This window comes from Pinus tabuliformis, chromosome 1_1, assembly GCF_031772625.1.
Source record: "Pinus tabuliformis cultivar Carrire ecotype Pingquan chromosome 1_1, CPIR1, whole genome shotgun sequence".
In the NCBI taxonomy this organism is placed as follows: Eukaryota; Viridiplantae; Streptophyta; class Pinopsida; order Pinales; family Pinaceae; genus Pinus; species Pinus tabuliformis.
This window is the reverse complement of record NC_142297.1, coordinates 741,063,924-741,091,662: the sequence shown is the minus strand read 5'-3', so window position 1 is coordinate 741,091,662 and position 27,739 is coordinate 741,063,924. Positions and strand designations below refer to the sequence as shown.

Below are 27,739 nucleotides of genomic sequence, written 5' to 3'. Positions count from 1 at the left end.
CAATTCCAAATTTCCAAAAGGATGTTAGAAGTTTACTAGGATTTACAGGGTACTATAGAAGGTTTATAGAAAATTTCACTAAAATAGCATCCCCACTCTTCAAATTGCTTACCAAAGATTGTGAATTCAATTGGAATTCTAATTGCCAGTTGGCATTTGAAATCTTAAAAACAAAAATTTCTGAAGCACCCATTTCAAGAGGTCCAAACTAGAAACTCCCTTTCCATATTTCAACAAATGCTTTATATACAACTCTGGGAGCTGTATTGGGACAAAAAATTTGACTCCTTATGCCATTTACTATACAAGTAAGAATTTGACTCCCACTGAGTTAAATTATACTATACTAAAAAGGAATTTTTAGCTGTTGTTAATGCAATTAGCAAGTTCAGACACTATATAACAGGCTATGAAACCTTTGTTCATACAGAGCACTCTGCAATTAGATATTTAATGAATAAACCTATTACTAATGGCAGAGTTACAAGATGGCTTTTACTTTTGCAAGAATTCAACATTACTATGCTAGATAAACCTGGAAAACAAAACACAATTGCTGATTTCTTGTCCAGGATTCATAATATCAAAGAAGATTCTCCGGTTGAAGATAAGTTTCCTGATGAATATCTTTTTGCAGTAACTACTCAAACTCCTTGGTTTGCAGATATTACTAACTATTTGGTCACAGGAAAGTTACCTTCACATTTGTTTCCTAGAGAGAAAATAAAAAATATTCAGGTAAGTGCAAGATATTCATGGATCACTAATGAATTGTATAAAATAGGCCCAGATCTTATGATCAGAAGGTGTGTCAGGAAAGATGAAATGCTCGAGATTCTTAATGCATGTCATGATGAGCCATGTGGTGGACACTTTGCTGACAAGAGGACAACCTATAAAATCCTTTCTTTAGGATATTATTGGCCATCCATATTCAAATATGCTAACGAATATGTCAGGAGAAGTGACAGCTGCCAAAGGGTAGGGAAACCTGCTCTCTCAAATGAAATGCCACTATAAATTCAGGTACTCATCAAACCTTTTGAAAAGTGGGCCTTAGATTTTATTGGGCCAATTAATCCTCCATCTAAGCAGAAGAAGTATATATTCGTATGCACTGATTATGTCACTAAATGGATAGAAGCTAAAGCATTCTCTTTTGCTAATGAAAAATTTGTAGTGACTTTTATTTTTGAGGACATCTTCACTCGTTTTGGTGTTCCAAATGAAATTGTGACAGATCAGAGATCTCAATTTACATTTAACATGGTGGAAGGGCTTGTGGAAGTATACAAGATCAAACATAGGAAATCTACTCCCTATCATCCACAAGAAAATGGTCAAGTGGAATCTATAAATAAGTGATTGAAAGAATCCTCACCAAGGCTGTGCATCTACATAGAAGAGATTGGGTGGAAAGGCTTCCTGAAGCTTTATGGGTCTATAGAACTACATGGAGAAACACAACGAGACATACACCCTATGAACTTGTTTATGGGAAACAAGTCCTATTCCCTATAGAGTTCCAAATCAGAACTTTCACGATGGTAGTCCAACTGGGACTAGATTTATCAGAGGCACAAAAGCATAAGCTAGAGCAATTAAATGAACTTTATGAAATCAGGTAAGAGGCAGTTCAAAGAACTAGTATAGTCCAACAACGGAGGGCTAAATGGCATGACAAATATATCAAGGACAAGAGGTTTCAAGTGGGATATTGGGTGCTATTGTTTGATTCAAAGTTTAAAGATTTTCAAGGGAAGTTTCAAACTCAGTGGCTTGGGCCATATGAGATTGAAAAAGTCTTTAGTAATGGAGCAGTGAGGATAAGAACAATAGATGAAAGTAAAACTCCTCTTCTTGTGAATGGTCATAGATTAAAGATATATCAGAAACCAATTTCAAAAAAGGAGTTCATTAAGATTTTCCAAGACAATTTTGAAATAAAGCTAGTGAAGAAGAATTTTTCTTCTCCACTAACTTAGTCTTTATTTTTCCTTTAAAAAAAGAGAAAAACAAATTAAAAAAAATTGTATAAGGTTGAAAACCAATCATTGATTGGCATACTTATACAGAAAATACAAGGTGAAAATCAGAGGTTTCTGACACCCGATATTTTCCATTTTCTTTCTGTAATAAGTAGTGACAAAAAGCTACAGTCACTCTGCAGTTTAGATTCTGCAAATTCATCATCTCATCTCACCTTACTCCATTTTATTATTACAGTTTCACTTCATCTCATTGTCATATTTCATCAATAAATTTTTCAATTTTTCCTTTTACAGCTTTCATTCCATTTTCATTTCATTTATCATCTTGTCTTACATCTCATTTCATTTCACTTACATAGCCACTTCCATTTCATTCATAATCCATAAGTCATATTTTGCTTTCTTTTTCACGTTCTGTAGCTGATTCTATTCTGCATCTAATCTGATTCTGCAGCTACAATCTGTTTATCAGTTCAGGCACAAGTGTAAAACTCATAATAAAATCATGTATGTAGGGAATTGAAAAGAAATCAATTTTTGAAGACCAACCATGCTCAAGGTACCTGTGGATCAACGTCAAAAAAATTAGCAATCGAAAGGTAAAGGTTCCAAAGGTAAATGCAAAGATTTATCTCAAAAAGAAATTTGAAAACATAAGTTTGCATAGTATTTATAATCACATGTCTCCTTAATCAACCATCATTTGATTTGACCGCCACTATATCTCTGCCATATCTTCCATCTTTAATGACAAACAGTCTCAATGATTCTTTCATAACAAATATCCACTTCAAACTCCATAACCTATACTCAAACGGTCCTCCACAACTCCACCTGTTAACGATCAAGATGACGATGTGACCTACCTATCTACGACTCTCTGAACCCTTACTGTCTATTTATTAAACGCAAACCCTTAAGTTTATCTCTCCTATAACACACAGTCATTCTATCACATAGACAACAGTCATTCCACTTTCATATACACAGTCATTCCATTTTTCATACACACAGTCTTTCCATTTTCATATATACCCAGTCATTCCCTTTCCATACACACAGTCATTCCATTTTTTAAATAACACTCGTTTTATAGACAATAAGAGTAATTTTGAAGGTTAACCGAAAACAGGGGATATGGGGCTTATTGTCAGGACAGAGCCCGTAGGGGTAAAGTATATGGAGGGGCATCCACAGCTTAAAGCGATGCTATAGAAGGCGGATGGTTAAATTTTATTGATAAATTTGACGGCTACCACAAGGAAATTACCAAGTCTTTTGCAAGGTCATTTGATGGCACAGAAGTGGAGATAGGAGATATTAAATTTGCAGTCACAAAATCTTTCATAGCAGAAGCAACAGAGCTGCTGAGACAAGGAGAAAGATGGTTTAAAAATAAGGAATTTCATGGTGAATCTTGGAAAGTGATCCTTAGAAACCCAGGTATGGATGTTATAGTATTTAGGAAGGGAATTCCTATTTCAGCACTCAAGAACAAATGGGGTAATATGTTGTTGATATTACCAAAATTCATTACATGTGAAGGAAGATTTGGGTTTATGTATGTTTACCATATATGCTTATTAATGATTTTTTTAGAAAATGGAACCATCAACCTTCCCTTCTTCCTTCTAAACAATCTGAGAAGGATGGCTACAATGTCCAAAAGAAAATTGAATCCATAGAAACAACTATGTATCATCATGGATTAGTGAAAATACTAGTTGAATTCCATTTGAAAAGTATAGGGGATACCTGGGAAGATTTCTTGGTAAGAAATTTTTTCCAGGATGGTCCAGAGTCACTTGAGAAGAGTCATGTTAAGAAAAGTAGGAGTAGAAATATCAGCATCAACATTCAAAACAAATATGGAACCTCCTCACAAAATAATGATGCAAAGACAACTTCTAAATCAGAGGTTAGAAAGCAGACTAAACAAAAAGGAAAAATGAAAGAGAGAGTTGAAGAAATCAATGAAGACATTCCTGAACCTTCATCACCACAAGAAGATGAACAACTACTCTCTGAAAGATTGACCAAGATTAGGGAGCAAATCAAGAAAAAGAAGGAGATAGGGAAAATGAAGAAGGACACAAGAGAAGAAACCATAAGCTTCCAAAACCTAAGAAGGAGCTCTAGAATCCAAGGTAAGGTGAGGAAGGTAACATCAAAAGGAGCCCAGTTCATAAACTTAGAGGAAGAAACCCCAGTTCAATCTCCTGACAGTATTCCACCTGAACACAGTCCACAAAACTCTCCTTCACAAAATTTTGAAGGCACCCAAGCAGAGCTTCTCCTGGCATAGATCCAATACAACATCAAATCTATGACTACATAGAGTCATTAGAGAGAAAAGATACCTCAATGGATCCAGGATCCTCAACCAATCTAGAGAAGCCTGTCAATCCACAAGAACCTCTAACTAGCTCTCTCAAATAAGAAATCTGAGTTAGAGATTTTAAACATGCATATTAATAAAAGAAAATGAAACCTTGAGGGAACAGAACAATCTGGATAAAGCCATTCATGACAACACAATGCTGCACCTAGGATTATGGTATAAGAAAAATAGGAAGTTGAAGAGGAAAAATAGGAATTTGAGCAGAACAATTATCAACCTCAAATACAGACTTCTTATGAAGAAGCCCATGATGGCAGTCAGTGCAAGGAGAAGTAAGAAAAGCTAGTTGGATGTAATGGCAGAAGTGTCAGAACAGATGCAATATGAGAAAGAAGTTCACATTTTTTAAAATTGCATGGGGACATGCAATGATTTTGCAGTAGGGGTATGTTGAGCCTCAAAATTACTCTTTCCCTAGCAACTCTTCTCATTCATTTTCTTTGTTTTTCCATAAGAAAGATGCATTCTCATCACTAATAACTGGTATATACTATCTTGAGGAGGACATTTAGTGATTTAAATGTTGTGCTTTTTATATTTTTCTGTTTGAATAAATCTTTTGTATATTAGCTATGGAACACAGCCTATTTTGCAACTAACCGGCTATTCCGCAGCTACCTCCATGCTCTAACAAGTTCCAGGTGTCAGAAGGAGAAACTAGCCACATGGGTAGCTTTGAAATCATCATGACATGGACCCTGTCCTATTCATTCAACCCAAGTCGACAAAGAAGATGGCATAAGACTACGGTCAATGGATAAGTCAAACACAAAGAGACCGAGGGTAACAGGGCTCTATTTCGTGGTTAATTAATGCGTTTCACAGTGATCCGGAGCAACTACCTGTACCTACGGACTCCAACAGCCACATGTACAAACGAATCCAACAGCCACCATGTCTTGGATTTATTTCTCCAGCAACCGAGAAAGAAATTCTGCATATTTGTCTTTTACGTGTTTGGCTGTACCATGCTTTTCTCCACAAACAGTTATATGATTTTTCTTATAAATACCTGGGTAAGATACCGAAGAAGTCAGTAATAGTTTTAATGTGAAATCGAAGTTCTAGACTGTAATTTTTGGGCGTTTTGTGTCCCTGTTTTAATATGAGAAGACCGCATGTTTTTATGAACATCTGAAAGAGTTTTCTTGGAGTTGATTGAGCAAGCGTAGCCTAATCAGTTGCAGAGGGCCCCTGGACTGAAGAAGATTTCATTTTATTTATTTTTCTTCTTCTTTTTAACGGTCAATTCATCATTTTCTTTCTAAAACAACGTTTATAATCATTTTCTTACTAACAGTGTTTATAAAGCAATTCTATCATTTTCTTACTAACATTGTTTATAATTTAGAGTAGTTTCCATTAGTTTGATTTCTTTTTAGTTCTTATCAGTAGTTTAGAAGATAGAACTCAATAGTGTAATCTGGTTCTTCAATTAAAAACTATCCTTGTTTCGAGATGAGAGTAGGATTGAAGAATGATAAGGATACACTGTTGGATAGTTTACTTCATTCACTATTTTGCTAGTTTAAATTCTCAATTAAACTGATCAGTGTCATTTACTGTCTTTGCCATTTCATTTTTAGTTTAAAATACTAACTCATGGTGTTAATGAATGTTTATGGGAAATCCTTCAAGTTGATAATTCATCCTTAACTAAGTGGTTGAACATTTCATTTATTCACTGAGTTATTTCTGCATCTTTGTATTTGCTTTCTCTTAGATTAATGAAGTACGGAATTACTTAAATGTCATCCCAAGGAGACTTTCTCCCAAGATTTAGAGTTAGAGGAGGAGACTCAAATTTGGTGGGTGAGGCCTTCTTGTGTTCTTTGTGCTTGTAAATATGGTGTGGCCCCTCCTTTGGCAGGTTCTGAGGGTGGAGTGGGTTAGAGGAACTGCCCTTGAATTGACTTGTCGTCATGTTGAGGTAGGGGGGGAGGGATCGGCGTGGAGCTAGCCACCGCGAGTAGCTTGGCGACCAGGTTGCGTGAGCAGAGGAGCAAGAAGAGGAGGGTGGAATTCTAGAGGAAGAGGTTGCTCAGATTCGCGCCCCATCGCCAGGGAGCACGGTGCAGCCCCAGACATAGCAATCAATTGCTGAAAAATTGTGCGGTATCCATGAAAGCTTGGACATCCTCCAGGAGAAAAGGTACAATGACCGGAATGAGGTAATATATTGCTTATATAAATGATTTGTAGTTTTCTCAAGGTGAAATCTTGGACGACCTAGCTTCAGTTCATCATATCCAGTGTAGGTATGAAGAAAGGTTGGATGAAATAGAAGCAAAGCTGGAACATATTGATTTTCATGTTCATGAGGGGCACGATTAGCCTGTGGCCCCTAGAAATGCTCAGATGTCGATCCCTCCAATGTAGTATGGTTGTGGTTGGTAGTTTTTATGTTATGGTTGTATTGTGGGTGATAGGACTAGTTTGTCTTTGGGCTTCTTGTAAAAACAGTCTTTATGTTTCATTGCACTGCTCTCTTGGCCAAACAATATGGTTGGAGTGAGGCTGGGAGAGCAAAGAAATTTTGGCACAGATGTAATCGATTTTTGACGAATTAATATAAGCACTCCAATTGACCAAAAAAAAATTGTTATGTTGGGTGTGGAGCCTAATTATCTTCCTGATTGTTCAGAGGTTCTTTGTTTCAGCCGTGTTGGATCCTTGTTCTTAATGGGGTGGAAACATTGCCCATTTAATCGCCGCTAAGGGTTGGGCAAAGACACATTTTATGAGCCCCCCCTGGTGGGGGTTTGGGTGTGAAGCTAAAAATAGATGAAAATTTTCCTTGTAAAATATTGTAATTTCGTAGTCAATCTGAGTTGTTCGTTAGGAAGATGATATAACGGTAGAAGTTATGTTAATTTAGGGTTTTTTTTCACTAGAAGGAAACCCTCAGATTATATGAGGGAATTGTATTGTGGTTGTGTATTATTATTCTGAGCGAGAAAGAGAGAGGAGACTGTGTGAGAGCGAAGAAGAAATTACAGTGGATCTGTTGTAGGTTGTATCTCTTCATTTTGCTAAATAATATAAAAGGAAGGATTGACTGTTTATCTATGGACGTAGCCCAAATTGGGTGAACCACATATATTTGTGTCTCTCTTATTTTATGTGTTTCTATATTTGTGTTTACGCAATATTTTATGTGTTTCATTGCTCCTTTAATTAATTTTTAACAATTGGTATTAGAGCTGAAGGTCTATTTGGCTGATAAACTCACAAGAGATAAGGGTTCCTGGTTCGAGTAGGAGCAATGGTGGAAGATGGTAGGTTTAGGGTCGAGAAATTTAACGACAAAAACTACCAGTTGTGGAAGATGCATATGGAAGATTATCTATATCAGAAAGATCTGTACCTATCATTGAGTGGAAAGACAAAGAAGTTGACGAGTATTTCGAACAAAGAATGAGATATCCTTAACAGAAAATCATGAGAAACAATATGGCTGTGCCAGGCGGCGTGAGTAGCCTTCAATATTTTGAAGGAAATGACAACGGAAGGTCTAATGAGGGCCTTGGAAAAACTATATGAAAAACCCTCAACCTCGAATAAGGTATTTCTCATGAAGCGTTTGTTTAATATGAAGATGTCAGAAGGTGGATCTATTGTTGATCATTTAAATTAGTTTAATATGGTTACCAGTCAGCTAAGTTATGTAGGGGTAAATTTTGATGATGAAGTTAGGGCTCTGTTATTTTTGTGCTCAATGCTAGAAAGTTGGAATGGCTTGGTTATGGCTATTAGTAACTCTAGCTCTCGATCTAGTACTTTAAAGATCGATGATGTTGTTTGTGTCATCCTTAGGGTGGAAATGCGATGGAAAATATCTGGCGAGACATTAGGTAATTCTTTGACTGCAGGGACTAGGGGAAGAAAAATGGAAAGAGGAAGGAGCCCAGGAAATCACAGTAAGTAAAGAAAAGGTAGATCCAAATCCATATCAAGGATAGTCACGTTGTAAATGCGGGAAGAAAGGACACCTCAAGAAAAGACTGCAAATCTCACAAGGGAAAAGGAGATGGACAATAAGAGAACAATCATGAAGCGAATGTGACCGGTGATGTGTTGCAAGATGCTTTGATTCCTTCATTAGAGAATATTATTGATGCCTGGGTGGTAGATTTAGGGGCCTCATTCCATACCACATCTAATAGGAAACATTTTCATGACTATGTTCGAGGAGATTTTGGACAGGTTCATATGGGTGATGATAAACACTGTAAAATCATTAGAATAGGTAATGTATTTATAAAGAAACAAAATGGAAACCAATGGCTATTGAAGGAGGTAAGACATGTTCCAGATCTGAAGAAAAATCTAATTTCAACAGGCCAATTAGGTGGTGAAGGCTATATAACTATATTCACAGACAAAACCTGGAAGGTCACTAAAGGATCCATGGTAATAGAAAAAGGAGAAAAGATTGGTACATTGTATTTATGCAATGGTATTTATAATTATGTTAATGCTTTAACCTCCAAAGGAGAAGATATGACATTATGGCATCATAGGCTCGGGCATATGAGTGAGAAAGGGATGCAAATTATTCACTCAAGAAATTTGTTGCCAGGTTTGAAGCATGTTGATTTGGATTTTTGTGAAAATTATGTTTATGGAAAACATAAGAGAGTTAGATTTATCAGAGTTGGGAAAGAAAAGAAGAGCGAAAAATTAGAGCTTATGCATACGTATGTATGGGAACCTTCTTAGGTATCATCTCTTTGTAGCTCTCTCTATTATGTTACTTTTATTAATGATGCAACTACGAAAAAATAGATTTATTGTATTCAAAATAAATCTAATGTATTTGATACTTTCAAGAAATGGAAAGCTTTGGTTGAGAATCAGACAGGAAAGAAGTTGAAGTGTCTCAGATAAGACAATGGATGTGAATGTTGCAGCAAAGAGTTTGATAACTATTGTTCAAAGCATGGAATTCAAACAAAGAAGACAGTTCCAGGAACACCATGGGAAAATGGTGTGTCATAAAGGATGAACATGACAATCATGGAGCGTGCAAGGTGCATGAGATTGCATGCAAGATTTCCCTTACAATTTTGAGCATATGTTGTAGATATTGTTGTTTATCTAATAAACAACGGGCCTTCAAGTTCCTTGGATGGTGTTATTCCAAAGGATGCATGGACAGGTAAAAAGGTAAAGTACTCATTTTTAAATACTTTTGGTTGTGAAGCTTTTGTCCACATCAATAAAGAAAATACAACAAAGCTTGAGGAAAATCAAAGAAATGTACTTGTATTGGATATGGTGTAAATGATTTTGGTTATCTCTTATATGATTATTTAAATCACAAAACCATTAGGAAAAGAGACGCCATATTCAATGAAAAGGTCATGTATAAGGATCAGATGCAGGAAAAGAAACAGGAAAATGAAAAAAAAAATACACAATGCTTGATGAGATAACATAAAAAGTAAAGGTTCCTAAAAATCATAATGATCACCAGCCACAACAACAACAACAACCACAATAGCAACATGCACCTCAAACACCTGAAAGTGGTGTTAGAAGATCTACTAGGATAAGTAGACCCCCTGAATGATACTCTCCTTCATTATATTATGTATTGTTGGCTGATTATGGTGAACCAGAAAGATATGAAGAAGAAATGAAGGTAAAAACCAAGAAGTGGGAGCAAGCCATGGAAGAAGATATGGACTCCTTGATGCATAACCAGACTTGGGACTTAGTCAAGCTGCTTGCGGGTAAAACAACATTGCAGAATAAATGGGTTTACAAGTTGAAGGAAGAAGATGGAGAAAAACAAAGGTATAAGGCTAGACTTGTGGTGAAGGGGTCTTCACAAAAGAAAGGTATAGACTTTGATGAAATTGTTTCTCTTGTTGTTAAAATGGCTTCAACTATAACTATTTTAAGTATATGTTGGCATTATGATGCATGTTTTGTACCTGATGGAAACCCATTTGTAGCTGAACAACTCACTTGTATATTGTAACTAGATGAACCTACAGGAGAAATACCATATGTGACAGAATGCATGGCAGTTGTGTTTATAGATATGACAAAATGCAAGGAAGTTAAAAGGAATCAGTTCAGAAGTAATGTACAATGGAAAATCACATTATAATAGGTCTATTCATAGGTAACAAAGCAATGGTACAGAAGAACAGGATGATGGAACAAAGGAGTACAGATCAGAATCAATCAATTGGGGAAAAAAATTATTTTCAGGTATGTTAAGTTGTATATGCAAGTTCACTGTACAAAAAGAGTGTATACAAGCGGGTTCACCGTACAAAAAGAGCGTATACGTATGCACACACTTTCACAAGAGGAAAAGCTCGTATGGGATGGAAAATTAAGAAAATTAAGGTTAAAAGAATACCAAGGGTCAATACCATGGTATTAGCCCACAATATTGAGCGGAGTAATAGATACTTGATCCTGTCTAGAAATACCACAGGTTCTAAGTGTTGTTTTGGTCCGAGGTATTGAGAAAGGTCAAAAACTATATAAGGAGCAGAAGATCAAAGGGCCAGGTGTGCAAGTGAAAGGGTTTTTCATGAATACTTCTATATGAAGTATATCTTATGTTGTAAGGGCTATGGTTATGATATGATCTGAAATATCTTGTGCACCTTTTGATACAATTTTGGATCGGGATCATGAGACCTGAAATGACTTATCATTGTATGATCTGATATTTGTTGGGCTAGATTTGAATACTGACACATGTTTTATCCTATAAATGTTATGATATGGGTATCACTGAAGTCTGGAATAGTTGTGAAGTTTTAAGTTAGTATTTGTAGATCTATACGCTGGTTCGCCTTGGTGAAGGCGCGTATACACGTCGGTTCGACTCTTCCAAGTAGTGTATGCAAAAGAAAATCCTATTATTTAGAAATGATTGATCTATCTGATCAGTGCTTCTTTTTTATTGTTATCTGTCAATGATGTCTTCTTAGATCTGAAAGTAGAATTGAATGCATAAGGAGATTGAGTCTGATTGATTGATTGATTAAGTGAGAAGGGTGATGCTTATTGTTGTCTGTTTATATCTCTATAATTTGACAGTAGATCTTCATAAAGTTACTGTTTGGTAAAGTTTTGATTCAGAGGTCTTTATGGTTCAGTATCCTTAGAGTATACATAGGATGGATTAAAGGAATTAGCGTATACACGCAGGTTGGCTTCATTAAAGTCTCGTATATATTCTGACATATGATTTTTGAAGTTGAAGTTGGTTCTGGTTGTTTGATGCAGTGTTCTAGGTTCAGATCTGTGTACTGGTTACAGTGATCTGTCTGTTGCAATTGATTGAGTTTTCAGTGATTGATTGATTCAAAGATTGATGATTAGGTGATTCAGATATGTCAGAGGTTTAGGTGATTGATTGATTCAGTTATGGTTGATTCAAAGATTAATGATTGGGTTTCAATTGTATCAGAGATTTATGATTGGGTTTCAGTGATTGGTTGATGCAGATGTATTCGTTAGATATATTGCAGTGGTGATTTATTTTGAGCTTCAATGTTACTGATGGGTCCAGTATGAAAATTTGATGAAACGTGGCCTTCATAATGTGTTGTTGTGCACTAAGAGTATCCAATATGAAAATTTATGAAACGTGGTCCCTAGAGGATACTAAGGGTTGGAGCCTTCAGTGAGGAAGTCGAAGCTTCCTTCCAGTAGTGGTTGGTGATTAGATCAGGGGGTTGGAGCTCCCTTCTAGTAGCAGTTGGAGAACAAGTGAATATGGTAGGCTGACGCCTACGTACTGGTAAACATATCAGTCAGTATAAGAGCCAAAGGGTTGTAGCCCCCTTCTAGTAGAAGATGGAGAACGAGAGAAGATTGTAGCTTTTTGCGGGTGGGTGCATGCGTACTGGTATGAGTCTGCACCAGTACAAGATTGTAAACATATTATTCTTTATATTAAAAGAAGACAAAGAAAACAACAACAGGTGCTTTTTCTCCTGCATTGGGTTTCCACCTTAAATCTTGGTGTTCATGTGTGTTGCTTATGTGTGATGGTTCATTCTGTTATTATTGCACATGGTTACTGTTTAATGGTTAATAAATTACTGATGCACCGATTAAAGATCAACAAATGATGAATTAGCTAAATCGTAAGTTCACTGGATATATGTTGGTTGCCTTAAGAACAGTGGTTTGCACACACGAGTTCCCTTCACTGAAGTAGCGTATATAAATCTGATTATGAAATGAAAAATTTATTGATTTGATAATATTGATTCACCTTCCCCCTCTCCCCTCAGTATTATTCCCAACAGTCTAGTGGTAGTAGAAGATTTGCATCTTGAGAAGTTAGATGTAAAAACAACCTTTCTCCATGGGGATTTGGAAGAGGAAATATATATGCAACAACCACAAGGGTATGAGGTCAAAGGGAAGGAAAAATTAGTGTGCAAATTGAAGAAGATTTTGTATGGCTTAAAACAGAATCCAAGGTAGTGGTATCTAAAATTTGACAGGTTTATGTCTAAACAAGTTTATACTAGATGTCACTCTGATCATTGTGTTTATCTTAAAATGAAAAATGATGGAAACCATATTATATTGTTATTGTATGTAGATGACATGATGGTGTAGGGTCTAACATGCAAGAAGGGTCTAACATGCAAGAAATAAATGTGCTCAAAAAAAAATTGAAAAATTCATTTGCCATGAAGGATTTGGGTGTTGCAAAACAAATCCTTGGTATGAGAATAATTAGAGAGAAGAAAAATCACAAATTAACATTATCTCAGAGTGAGTACATAGAAAATGTGTTGGAAAGATTTAATATGCAAAATGCAAAACGAGTTAGTACACTTTTGGATAGCCATTTAAAACTACGTAAGGAGATGTGTCCTAAGGCTTAGGAAGAAATTGATTATATGTGTAAAGTTCCTTATGCATCAACAATTGGAAGCTTAATGTATGTAATGGTCTACACAAGGCCTGATATTGCACATGCAGTGGGAGTTGTAAGTAGGTATATGAACAATCTAGGAAAACAACATTAGGTGGTAGTGAAGTGGATTCTCAGGTATTTGAGAGGTACCACAAATAAGGCATTATGCTTTGGTGGTTCAAACATTGCTCTACAAGGATATGTTGATGCGGATATGGCATGTGATAGAGATAACAGGAGGAGCACCACAAGGTATGTGTTTACTCTAGGTGGAACAACTATCAGTTGGGTTTCAAAATTGCAAAACATTGTTGCACTTTCAACAACAGAAGTAGAGTATGTTGCTGCTACAGAGGCTAGTAAAGAAATGATTTGGATGCAAAGGTTTATGGATGAATTAGGTAAGAAGCAGGAGATGGGCAGGTTATACAATGACAACCAGAGTGTCATACATCTTGCAAAGAACTCAACATTTCACTCCAAGACTAAACATATACAACTCAAGTACAATTTCATACAGTCAATTTTAGAAGATGGACAATTGAAGCTGGAAAAGATACACACTAGCCAGAATCTTGCAGATGTGTTAACAAAAGTTGTAACTAGGGATAAACTGAGATTCTGCTCAGTTTCGATTGGTCTTCAAGTATGATGGTGAATATGAGAAACAAACAGGTCCAAGTAGAGTCATTGTCCAGCAAGTGAAGCAACGATGGAGTTTATATAATCAGTCTCCAAGTGGGAGATTGTTCAGAGGTTCTTTGTTTCAGTCGTGTTGGATCCTTGTTCTTAACGGGGCGGCAATTCCGCCCGTTTAATCACCCCCCCCCCCCCCCCCCCCCCTTTGACAGGGGTTCAGGGGTAGCACTCTCGAAGCTAAAAATAGATGAAAATTTTCCTTGTAAAATATTGTAATTTCGTAGTCAATCTGGGTCGTTCATTAGGCAGATGATCATGATCCAACGGTAGAAGTTATATTAATTTAGGGTTTTTTCCCTAGAAGGAAACCCTTAGTTTATATGAGGAAATTGTATTGTGGTTTTGTATTATTATTCTGAGCGAGAAAGAAAGAGAAGACCGTGTGAGAGCGAAGAGGAAATTACAGCAGATCTATCGTAGGTTGTATCTCTTCATTTTGTTGGATAATATAAAAGGAATGACTGGTTGTTTCTCCATGGACGTAGCCCAAATTGGGTGAACCACATATATCTGTGTCTCTCTTCTTTTATGCGTTTCTGTATTTTTGTTTACGTAATATTTTATTTTTTTCATTGCTCCTTTAATTAATTTCTAACATTTTAGTCAAAAAAATTATTCCTTATTAATAATTGATATTTTTTATTCAGAATTTATCGTTGGAATTAATTCTCTCTACATCGTTCCATTACTTAATCTCTTCCTAAGATCAAACTCTCCATATTATTTTGATGATGAGCCACACTAGGTGGTTCGAAATGTGTATCACTCAGTTAGCTTAGTTAATTCGAGTTAGGGGCATGAAGTTCAATTGTGTGTAGTGATTCTTAAATTTTAGGAGCCTAGGTTGAGTTAATTTCAGTTGTAATCAATTAAACTAGTTCTAATTGTTAATTGAACTAGTTGGTGGTCAGTTGAGTAGTAGGACATCAGTCTAACTCAAAGATCATCTAGTTAATTGATCTGTCAACTAATAATTAGCTCATGCATGCAAATAATACGAGTTTCCCATTTGTGGTGGAGTTTCCAAGGCATTTAACCGACAGTTGTAAACTAGTTGAGTGTACAGGTGTTGCATGAGGTAGGGTGGACCATCCTTGGGAATTGCACAATCAATTAGAGGAATTCCCTAATTAATAGGAGCCCAATTCCTCAAGGAACAACGCAAGAAATTAGGGGTGTGGTGTGCTCGTTTGGTGTGTTGAATTGGTTAAGTACTAGTCAAATCAGTGATTCAGTAGGAGAGAATAGAATTGCTTTTGTAGGTTGAGCTCTGGCATTGAGCTGAAAATTGTAATAGCTTCTCTTACTCACTTGATTAATGAACACAAGGTTGAAGGGGTTTTTAGCAGTTGCTTTCCCCTTAGATATATATGTGTTTTCATGTGCATGTGTGTTATTTCTTATTGCATGTTTATGAGTTGTGCTCTCAATCGTGAATTGAATTTCGCTGATGAGTAGAATAGATTTGAGTCTTGTGTTTTAGTTAAATTTCATAAGCAGTTTCATATCTACACATTAATTTCTACATGGTATCAAAGAAGGATTCATAGTAGAGCAGAAATTTTGAAGTTGTTATTGCAAGAGGATCGAATTTGCAGGATTAATTCTTCAGAGCTAGTAGGTTGGCTTTCTATGATCTAAGACTTGAGTATGCCCTTGAGGGAAGTTGAAACTTTCTTTCTTGGAAGGACCGCATGGAGGCAACGTTGGAGGAAAATGGGTTGAAGGAATTTGTTGAGATTGACATTTCAAAACCAGGATCATATGTCAAGGATCTAGCAGAATGGAGGAAGTGTGTAGCCAAGGCGAGGAGAATCATATTGGAGGGAGTAAAGGACCACATTATCTCAAATATCCACGGGAAAGAAACTCTATATGCAATGTGGCAAGCACTGGCAGATTTGTTCCAGAATAATAGTGACCACAGGAAGTTGGCGCTCAAGATTAAACTTTGAAATATCAAGATGCAGAAGAATGACTTTGTTCAACAATATCTGAGTAGGTTCACATAAATTATGTCGTGATGAACTTGGTGGAGTTGGTGTTACTGTTGTAAAAGATGATTTGGTAAGCCTAGCCCTTCTAGAACTCCCAAGAGCTGGCATAGTTACCAACAGTTGGTGAACGGGAAAGAGAAACTGCCAAATTGGGAACACTTATGGTCTGATTTGGTACAAGAGGAAATAAGGCGGAATACCAGAGATGAGAATTCATCCAAAGGAGCGGATGAAGAGGACTTTTCTCTAGTGGGAAAAATGAATGAAAGCCAAGGGAAAGAAGTCCCAAGGTGAGGTTGATTCTAGCCAAGAGTGCGAAAAGAAAGACTTGTCCAAAATTAAATGCTTCAATTTTCATGAATTCGGGCACTATGCCACTAAGTGTCCACACACAAATTCTAGCAAGAAGGAGCCTACAATAGCAACAGGGAGTGAAGCTTTGGCTTCACGGTTCGAGCTTGACTTCACCCTTATCGCATGCATGTTAAGCACAATGGTGGGGAGTGTGTGGTACTTGGACAATGGTGCCTCGTTCCACATGATGGGGAATAGAAAGTTTTTCAGTGACTTGGAGAAGAAAGATCTCCATATGAACATTGAGTTTGGAGACGATGGAAGGTACAATGTGACCGAGATTGGTATAGTCACCTTTCAAAGGGAGTCAAGCTCCCCTCTCAGACTCAAGGATGTCATGTTTGTTCCAAGCCTAAAGAAAAATCTCATCTCAGTAGCAGTGTTGGAAGACGTGGTAACGATGTGATCTTCAGCAAAGGGAAAGTATTTCTTAGACACATAGTCATGGGGTAGGTGAAGCAGATCGGTGCTCAAGTCAAGAACCTATATGCACTTGAGGTAGAAGATGTATGCAAATGTTTGAGGAGCAAGGCAAGGGTTAGAGACATGGTGGTTGAGAAGGAGCATGATTTACCTCTCAAAAGGAAGCCTCGGAAGGAGTCTCAGGAAGTTATGGAGAAGCAGACAAGAGGTAGAGTTGAGACATCCACTCAAGCAGAAACCTACAGTAGGGGCAGAGTTCAAGCTAAGTGGGTAGAGGGAGCAAATGCAGCCATACCTCTAGGTGTGAAGTGCGGCGATGTGAGGCCCTAGTCCCGAGAGTGTAGAAATTTGGGCAAGGTTTATTGAGGTGGTCTCCTCATGGATCATTACCCATATTACAGGAGCCCACATTATTCAGTAGCAGGAGGATCAATTTCAGTTAGATATTGAAGAGCACAAAGTGTTGACAACATAGCAGGAGGCTCAATGGCAAAATCAACAACACAATTTTTCCAGTGGACAGTTGCAGATGTTGCAGTAGCAATAGAAACAGTAAGAGGTGTTGCATGCAGTACATTTCATAGATGCATGATAGGGTTGGTTGATAATCCCTTTCTTGTTGAGAGGGAGTGTTGAAAAATGCAACAAGAATTTCTTAATTTGATTTTTCCTTAGTTGAATTGAGGAAATTTGAAATTCACATCAACAAACAGGCAGGATGAGTTAACTGAGGTGACATGGTTGTTATCACTCAGTTAGCTTAGTTAATTCGAGTTAGGAGCATGAAGTTCAGTTCCTAGATTTTAGCAGCATAGGTTGAGTTAATTTTAGTTGTGATAAGTTAAACTAGTTCTAACTATTAATTGAACTAGTTGGTGGTGAGTTTAGTAAGACATCAGTCTAACTCAAAGATCATGTAGTTAGCTGATCAATCAACTAATAATTAGCTCATGCATGCAAAGAATACGAGTTTCCCAGTTGTGGTGGAGTTTCCAAGGCTGTTAATCGACAGATGTAAACTAGCTGAGTGTACAGGTGTTGCATGAGGTCAAGTGGACCATCCTTGGGAATTGTGCAATCAATTAGAGGAATTCCCTAATTAATAGGGGGCAATTCCTCAAAGAACAACACAAGGAAATAGGGGTGTGGTGTGCTGAATTGGTTAAGTACTAGCCAGATCAATCATTCAGTAGGAGAGAATATAATTGCTTTTGTAGGTTGAGCTTTGGCATTGAGCTGACAATTGTAATATATTCTCTTACTCACTTGATTAATGAACACAAAGTTGAAGGGGTTTTTAGCAGTTGCTTTCCCATTAGATATCAATGTGTTTTCATGTGCATGCGTATTATTTCTTATTTCATGTTTATGAGTTGTGCTCTCAATTGTGAATTGAATTCCGCAGATGAGTAGAGTAGATTTGAGTCTTGTGTTTTAGTTAAATTTCATACGCAATTTCATATCTCCACATTAATTTCTACATTCGCCACCCGGGAAGAAAAGGATGCTTAAAAATCAATGCTTCTACTTGGACAACACTGGCTCCCACCTGGGTCATGTGGAGGGGCATATTGCTTATGGTTTTGATAGCGGGGATCCGACAGATCCACCGAGTTTGAGCGTGAGGGTACTAACGTGTACTTTAGGAAGGAAATTCAAGACACTTCTTTGAGAATTCAAAGCAGTGGTTTGCATAAACACGTGGGCCGTGATGGTAGGAACGCTGAAAAGGTCAAAGGTTTGTTGGTCAGTGTTCCATCCAGATGGCTTTACAGTTTGACGTCTTTTGTTTTTTTGGCCCAGTTAGTAGGGCTTTTGACTATCATGATGTACTTAGTTGTTGGTTGTATATGTGTTGGCTATGGTGTATTGTTGTGAGTGAAAACTTTTATAACTAGTGTCTTTTAGAGAAATCCAAAACTAATAATAATAAGAGTATTATTTTGAAGAGAATTAAAATCCTCAAAGAACAATCTAGCAAAATCAGATAACCTTAATTTTCCTTCATAATACAACACATTGATTTACCAAAAAACCACTACATTAACTAAATTAACAAATAATAAACTAAAAAAAATCATATTTATGTTAAGTTGCTTTTAGAAAAATAAAAAATTCTACATTAAATCACTCAAAATAAATTTATACTAAATAGAATAAAAAAATTTACTCCGCTAACACGTAAATCAAAATCTCTTTATACTACTGCTGCAACTCTTATTTCTTGCCTGCTTATCTACGTGAAAACTTGTCAAAGTGGGAATTGAAATAGTGAAACATGGGCCTATAAAGTGATCCATAAATACAAATTATCAATATACTAAAATAACCACTCATTTCGTAACATACTTGAAACAAATTATTATCAAAATCATATTCCTAACCAATACAATAGGTTAAAATAATCCATCATTTTATAACCTAACAAAAATTTATTATGAAATAATTTCATAACAAATATGCGACAGGTTAATTAATTCAATTCAACTTTAGTCAATCCAAAACTTTTTATATGAATTAAGAATTAATTAAAATCGTTAAAAAAATATTTTTATATTAATTAAAAATTTGATAATTTTTCTTATAGCTATCGATGTAATAATATTTAACATAACATTAATTTAATTTTAACTAATTATATATTTCGTGTATTTGAGAAGCGTGAAGTGTCATCACTTTTAATGAATAACATAACTACAATCTAAATCATTTTTGTATTTACACCCTGCATGAAAGTGGTTCCTTAATGTAACATCGTGGAGGAAGGAAATCCACACTGCTAAGATGCGCTACTGTAGTCAAACACTGAGTTTGACCAAATTTATGATCAATACAGAAATTACAAGCAACCCCACCTTTTTCTTCTTTGTTTTTCATATTTTAGGCCTTCGTTCAATTGTTGCCGCAACTGCTCAAGCACACTCCCACCCAATAGCAGTTTGGGACATCCACGAACATCAAGAAGCTCTAACGACATTAAATGTTCCACGCCGGGCAGCTCCCGGATCTCACGGCATTGCTGAACTTTTAATGTTTTAAGCTTTGTCAGTTGCCCCAAGCAGGGTATGCTCCTCAGCTTCTCACATCCATTAACACTCAACCATTCCAAAGAAGTCAAACATTCCACCCCTGGCAGCTCTTGTATCTCACGACATCCACTAACATTCAGATGTGTAAGCTTTGTGAACTGCCCCAACCCTGGTATGCTCCTTAGCTTCTCACATCCACCAACACTCAACCACTCCAAAGAAGTCAAACATTCCACCCCTGGCAGCTCTTGTATCTCACGGCATTGCCTAACATCTAATATTTTAAGCTTTGTGAACTGCCCCAACCCTGGTATGCTCCTTAGCTTCTCACATCCATTAACACTCAACCTTTCCAAAGAAGTCAAACATTCCACCCCTGGCAGCTCTTGTATCTCACGGCATTGCCCAACATCTAATTTTTTAAGCTTTGTGAACTGCCCCAAACCTGGTATGCTCCTGAGCTTCTCACATCCATTAACACTCAACCATTCCAAAGAAGTCAAACATTCCACCCCTGGCAGCTCTTGTATCTCACGGCATTCCCTAACATCTAATCTTTTAAGCTTTGTGAACTGCCCCAACCCTGGTATGCTCCTGAGCTTCTCACATCCATTAACACTCAACGATTCCAAAGAAGTCAAACATTCCACCCCTGGCAGCTCTTGTATCGCATGACATTCCCGAATATCTAATTTTCCAAGCTTTGTGAGCTGCCCCAACCCTGGTATGCCCTCGAGCTTCTTACATCCTCTAGCTCTCAACACCGCCAAAGAGGTCAAATATTCCACACCTGGTAGCTCTCGTATCTCATGGCATTGCTCAACAAATAGATTTCTCAGTCTTGTAAGCTGGCCCAACCCTTGTATTCTCTCGAGCTTCTCACATCTCCGAACATCCAAAGTCTCCAAAGATACCAACGTTTCAAAACCGGGGAGGTCCTCAACATTCACACAGCTGCTGATGTCGAGATCTGGAGGTTTTGACAGGCCACAAATCCATCCTAGTTGCCTCAATTCATGACACCCCCTCAAGGACAGTTGTTGAAGGTTGGGGCAAACTCCCTCTTCAAAAAATACCTCCCTTATTTCTGTCCCTGACAGCTCTAATTTCTTGAGCCAAAACATGCACATGCCATTGGAGGAATTCAATTTATTCATTGTTCTTTCCCCTTGTAATGATAAGTGCCTTTCTATGTCTCCTCCAACCCTTTTAAATGGAAGTTCGCGCAACGGACAATCTGATACCACTAGAGATTCTAGATTGTTCATCTTGAGAAGGTGTTCTGGTAGATATTCTATCCCACAATTTTTTATATCCAAATGTGTCAACTGAGTCAACAGTTCAATGGAATCGGGCAAGGATTTCAATTGCGGCGAAGAAGAGAGTGAGAAGATCTTCAAGCTCTTGAGGTCACCGAGCCAAAGTGGAAGCGCTTCCAACAAATCGCTACCTAATTTTAGAACTTCCAAATTGCAGAGGTCTCCAATAACGCTAGGGAATTCTTTTAACTTTGTTTCCTGCAAATATAACTGTTGCAAGGACCGTTGATGTGCGACTTGGGGTGGCAAATCGACCAACTGACTGCAGGATGAAAGATCCAAGTGTTCCAGCATTTTAATATCTCCAAGAGTTCCATTGTCGATGGTCAAATTCTCGCAACCCCTCAATGAAAGATGTTTCAGGCGACTTAAATTGCCAAATGAATTGGGAAGAGTGAGCAAAGAGGAAGCACCTTCCAAATCCATGAGCTGTAAGTTATTTAGCTCTCCAAATGAAACAGGTAGCGACACCAATTTTGAGAACCCTTTGAAAATTAAGTATTTCAAAGAGCGCAAATGACAAAATTCGTCGGGCAACCTTTCGACGGTGACTGCTTTGGAGTGATTCCATATGGCGATCCTTTGGAGGTACTTCAGCTGCCCTATAGACCTTGGAATCTCTGAGAGGGGAGCCGAGATATTTAACTCTTTCAGATCGAGAGGCAACACCTGCAATGTTCACGTTTCAACATAAGATTGTAGCCTACAAAATGAGAAATTAAATGAAGAAGGATAAACGCACACATATTTTCGTACTTTAGATTGATGTGGCCACAGTCTATTCAAAGTGTTTCCCTGCATTTCCAGAACTCTTAACTTCGTCATCGGAATCCAGTCAGGAAGGGAAGAGTGGGAAAATCCATACCAACGGAGCCATGTCAAATGCGGTTTCTGCTCCCTCAATATGTCTTCTAAATGATCTTCTTCAGTTGCAACAAGTTGCAACTTACTAAAATCGAAATTACTGAATAGAGGCCTGATCCGTGATACTTGTGAAGTCGGGGTATTTGAAAGGTCGGGATGTTTATCCGTGAAGAAATCAAGGGAGGAACTAACCATACTTATTCCGCTGACCTCAGATATTACCTGCTCATTGATCAAGAAAAAAAATCTACAGTGAACTAATCTAACTTTGTCATGAAACAAGAAATTTTAAAGCTTAAAATTTAATTAAACCCAAGAAAAAGGTTTGGATTGTCGAAGTACTTACATGTGAGGATCGCTGTAACAAATCATCAGTGCTATTGGTTGTCGAACCCCAAATACGAAGGGGCATGACTTCCTTGGCAAATTTTCTTCCAAGATCCCTAATATGATCATGCATATTTATTTTATTTTCAGTGTCCACATCTAACAGACACTTGTCCTGCAGATTTTGAAGCCCAACATTACCCCATATCCTGATAGCTTTATCTCTGTCTTGTCCTATGAAGAAACAAGCAATATCTAAGAATATTGACTTATCATTTTCCTCAAGTGAGTCATAACTTATTCTAAAACAGCCCTCTATCTCTTTGGGAAAATTACTTTGAAGTCGAAACAATTGATCTTCCCAGTAATCATATTGTCGTCCATAAACTAGTGCGCCCACTACTTTCAATGATAGTGGCAATCCATCACACACACTAACAAACCGATCTACCAAATCTGCAAATTCTGGTAGTGGATGTGGCTGATTAAAAGCATAGGAACAGAAGAGTTGTTTGGATTGCGGGATATTCAATCCCTTTAAATAATAAAGGGATCCCTCTAACACTCCATGGCTTTCAAGGACATGCTTGTCACGCGATGTAAGCAAAATCAAGCTTTCAGGGCTAAGAGAACCCTTAATTGTCAAAAGCGCTTCCTGTTGATTTGTATCATTTACATCGTCTAAAACTAAGAGAGCGTGACAGGATAAGGGATGCTTTGGTATACCTTCCTCTGTACACTCAGTTTCTATATTTCCAAGTTTCAAGCCTTTAATGAGCTTACTTTTTAAAATATTTAGAGACATTTCCCTAACATTTTCAATAAAGGCGGATTCGTTGTACTTTGACCTGTTAAGGTTGAAGAATGCTTTGGCCAGTGTCGTTTTTCCGACCCCGCCTACACCCAAGATCCCCACAACTTTGGGTTTCACCTGCTCCTCCTGCGCCTGCAACACTGTCTTTTCAAATTCTTCTAATTTTAGGTCCAACCCAGTTGGATATTGAGCCACATACAAAGGTCGTTTTGGAACAGTTTTTAAAACCCTTCTGAGGACGTCATCCAAGAGCTCGCCCTCGTCCCTGAATAATACACATTGATGAAGTTATTAAAATATAAAACTCACTAACTTTATTCATCATTTACTCAATTACATTTCACTTATATAGGAACTCAATTCTGTTCAATAACTAACTATTCTGTTCAACCAACTATTCTGTTCAATAACTAACTATAACTAACTAATCTTATTTCTTCATTATTCTCACATCCTCCCTTAATGGAGAAATGGATTTTCTACCATACCTAACTGACTTCTAGAACTTGTACTTTGAACATCTGCTGTAACTACTGCATTAACAGAGGGTAGTTGGGATTAATGCCTTTCTATCACTCCCCCTTAATTCCAACTATATAACAAACTATATATATTCTTAATGATGACGACTTAACAGAAAACCACAAACTTTATCTTGCCTGCTGGTCTAAGTCTCAGCTAGGCTTACAACAAAATATTTCATTTTTGTCTTCTTATTAAAAGGTCCATGCTTGGTCCTTTTCCATTGTTGGGGCAGTTTCATCTTCACCTTTTTGGATTTCCTGATGAAATTCCTTTGCTCCTTGCGTACATACTGAACGTCAACAACCTCTTTTGGATTGAGAGGCAATGCAAGATCTCGAACGAGGTAATTTAATTCATGTTCTCCCCACTTTCCATGAGGAACCAACGAAGGATCCACCAAAATGCAGTCATCTTTGAAAGTAGATCCAATAAAACTTCGAACAACCGGGCAAGTTTTAATTTCAGTGATTTCTTCAACAGGGTGATCCTCAACAACATGAGGGATTTCTTCAACAGCGTGATCCTCAACAACATGAGTGATTTCTTCAACATCCTCAACAACATGAGTGATTTCTTCAACAACGTGATCCTCAACAACATGAGTGATTTCTTCAACAACGTGATCCTCAACAACATGAAACTCTTTGTCAATGGACTCCAAAATACTGCTAATCCCAAATGGATTCATGAAAAAATGATCATTAAAAGGATCATCGTCAAAAAAGTCTAAAAAAATAGACATCTCAGTTAGCTTTATCACACTTCAAACAAAACACCTTTTCTACTGCCACTGCCTCTCTCTGCTCTCCTTGGCCCTCCGAGCTCCTCGGTGCTCACTAACAGCACTCTCTTGAACAAGACCCACTTACACGATTTGTGCAACAAAACAAAGAAAACCTGGCCGACTGAAAAAGAATATGACCACGGCACAACAGTTTCTGCAAAGAATTACCTCCACTGACCAAAGACCTCCACGCACAACGGCATAAAACTCACACTTCACGTCAGGTTTACCACTAACACGCGCCAGCAAAGTTCTGGACGCACTCACGATCCACAGCAGAGTGGAATGGTTGCAACGGCAGCAGAGTGGAATGGTTGCAACGGGCTTCGACAGCACCAGCACAAGACGCTTCTCGACGGACAGCACCTCACACACAGCAAGCAACAGCGTCACGGCTCTTCACGCAGGCTTTACACAGCCTCTCACTACGCCCTCAGGAACTGGGGTTCACCACGCCAACTCGGGTACACACACAGCGAATCTGGCCTCACGCAGGTCTCAGGGAGCCGGATCCCGTTCCAGACTTGGCTCTGCACTCCACGTTTATCTCCAACAAAAACTCACAACAGCTTAACACACACAGCAACGGTTATGCAATTGTGTAACTGGCTCAGACTTACAGAGTCAAACTGTAAATTGAGACAACAAATTAAAAAATACCCGAACGCAAAGGTTTTCGAACAACGGTGCTTTCAAACAACGATGCCCTCGGTTCGTGCCCTCGGTTCTGGACAACTCAACGCGGCTTTCACGAACAGCTTCAACGTATCCTCACGGCTCTCACGCTGCAAACCGGTTCCACACGCAGCAACGGAACGGAGCAAACTTTTGGCTCTTGACGGAGGTGTGGCAACGGTTCTAACTGCTACAGCAACGGTTCTTCGACAGGAACAATTCTGGACAGCACGAGTTCTGGACAGGCCAACACACAGCAACACGCAGCAACACGAGTTCTGGTATCTTCTCACGGCTCTGCAAACAGGGTTCAACTTAAAAACAGCAACACGGTTCCGCCTCACACAGCCTTCACGGCTCACCAACTCGGCTTCACACAGCCTCTGCTCAATAAAACAGCAAACTCAGCCTCTCACGCCTTCTACTCCTCTGCTGTTTTCTTTACGGCTCTATTCCTCTGCTGGGCTCCACGCAGGTGGCACAAACCTCGGCCTTCCTCACCTGCCCTCTCGCCCCAGCTCAAACCCTGAGCTCTGATACCATATTAAAATATAAACTTCACAAAACTTTATTAATCTTCTGCTCGATTACATATTCATTTATATAGGAAACTAACAACCAATTTTGGTAACCAACTCTAACTACTCACAACTGCATCTTGTGTAACTGTTCATAACTAACTCATTTTCTACATTATTCTCACATCCTCCCTTAATGGAGAAATGGATTTTCTACCATACCTAACTGACTTCTAGAACTTGTACTTTGAACATCTGCTGTAACTACTGCATTAACAGAGGGTAGTTGGGATTAATGCCTTTCTATCAGAAGTAAAATAAGAAGTTAGAAAGTAAACATCATGTACCTTATATCATGCCAACAAATCCAATACGATTACAGATTGCCAGAGATTGTGGGAGATCCTCACCCATTATATTGTTTCAGTTCGAAACCGCTCAGATCTGCAACATATGAAAGTGTGGTTCTCCAATTCTGAATAGTGTCTGAACTGTAGCGTGGTTTTTGATCACCTGTTTGAGGGTCGGTTATTCTCTTGTCCTGGAGCTTCTGCAGGGCTTCAGCGTACCTTCCTTTTGTCTCTGTATATCGGACCTCAGAAGGATCCACCTTAAAAAAGATGGGAAGAATGGTAACCCGCTGAGGACTGGTAGCCTTGGCGTTTTTCATGAAAACAAGCTCATTAAGACACCAACTAGATTCCGCATACCTTTCGGAGAAAATTGCAATTTGGACTGAGGCACCGCCGATAGCTTGTTCTATTTGAGAAGAAAAATTGTGTCCCTCCTCCAATTCCTCCCTGTCCAAAAAGACGCTCAATCCACGATCAAGAAGGCGTCTATAGAGATGGCTCGCAAAGGTGTCTTTTACATCCGGCCCGCGGTGACTTATGAAGACGTCGAAGCGGGAACAAGAAGACGAGGCAAAGGATGAAGCCGAGGAAGAAGAAGCAGCAGAATCATTGTCATCGTGACCTGGGGCGGTAGTTAGGTTTGCCATTGCCATGGGAATCTGGATAAGTATGGACTGCCGAACAGAAATAACAAATGAAATTATTATTATGGACTGCTGAACAGAAATAATAAATGAGATGTTGAAGCAAAGACAGTCGATTTTGATCGGCGGAAACTGCAAGCGAGCCGAGGAAGAGCGTTATAAAGCTGCAATTGATGGGTTGAGCGATGGTGTGAAATGGGCACTTTCAATAATGATAATTTTTATGATTGGTTGAGATTTTTTTTGATACATGGCTTCCAATAAATATAACTCCGATATTATTTTCTACATTTTTTTCCATATTCTCCATTAAACAAGCTCAACCAAATTAATTGTTTTTAAATCAAAGCGTAATTATTTTTAAAAAAATGCATCGCTGCATAATGATAATTTTTATGATTGCTTGGGACTTTATTTCCCGTACAACGCTTCAAATAAATGTAACTAGAATATTATTTTCTACATTTTTAATAAAGAAACTTGATAAGTTGAGGAATTTTTATTTAAATTGAATCAGCAAATTGTAAGCCATAGGGATTTTTAAACAGAATTTCTACATTTTTAATAAAGAAACTTGATAAGTTAGAGGAATTTTTATTTAAATTGAATCAGCAAATTGTAAGCCATAGGGATTTTCAACCAGAATTTCTAACTATGACTTTGATATTTTTGAGGCTAAATTAGTATATTTTAGTGACTATCATTTTATGTATTTGCTTTTATAATTAATATTTGTGATCTATTTCATTTTATAGTTTTGTTAGGCACACCAACATTTTATAATTTTAGAATTAGTATGTTAATTAACAATTTATAATAATGTTTAATATTTTGACTAAATTAAATTATATAAAAATAAAAATTAAATTAAATTAAATTAAAAGATTAATGTAATGTAATATAAATATTTTAACTCGTCAAAAGAAAATAGAAATAACTAAATAAAAATAAAATAAAATAAAAATGGCTCACTACATTAACATGGTATTGAAAACCCATGGTATTCATGTAGAATGTAGCCTATTTAAAGACAGAAATTAAACCAGCTTAGATCCATCTTAACCCTAGATCTATATGCAAAGTTGTTTTTAGAGCAAAAAGATATTTA

At 37.6% G+C, this 27,739-nt stretch overlaps 1 protein-coding gene across 1 annotated transcript; it reads right to left on the bottom strand.

Moving 5' to 3' along the window:
- Nucleotides 1-19,508: 19,508 nt before the first annotated feature.
- On the bottom strand, nt 19,509-26,834 carry LOC149216101 (uncharacterized). Its single transcript, XM_089392698.1, has 4 exons — nt 26,045-26,834; nt 22,338-23,397; nt 21,884-22,213; nt 19,509-21,796 (listed from the first exon to the last, which is right to left on the bottom strand). Exons 1-4 carry the CDS (start codon nt 26,638-26,640, stop codon nt 19,619-19,621), a joined length of 4,164 nt encoding a protein of 1,387 aa, XP_089248824.1. The 5' UTR covers nt 26,641-26,834; the 3' UTR covers nt 19,509-19,618.
- Nucleotides 26,835-27,739: the final 905 nt, after the last annotated feature.

Excerpts from the sequence above, each read along its gene's own strand:
- LOC149216101 (XM_089392698.1), bottom strand. The coding sequence starts at position 26,640 with ATGGCAATGGCAAACCTAACTACCGCCCCAGGTCACGATGACAATGAT. Across the intron at positions 23,398-26,044 it reads GAACTGAAACAATATAATGG|GGACGAGGGCGAGCTCTTGG; the intron begins GTGAGGATCTCC and ends TGTATTATTCAG. Across the intron at positions 21,797-21,883 it reads TGTGGCCACATCAATCTAAA|GTGTTGCCTCTCGATCTGAA; the intron begins GTACGAAAATAT and ends TGAACATTGCAG.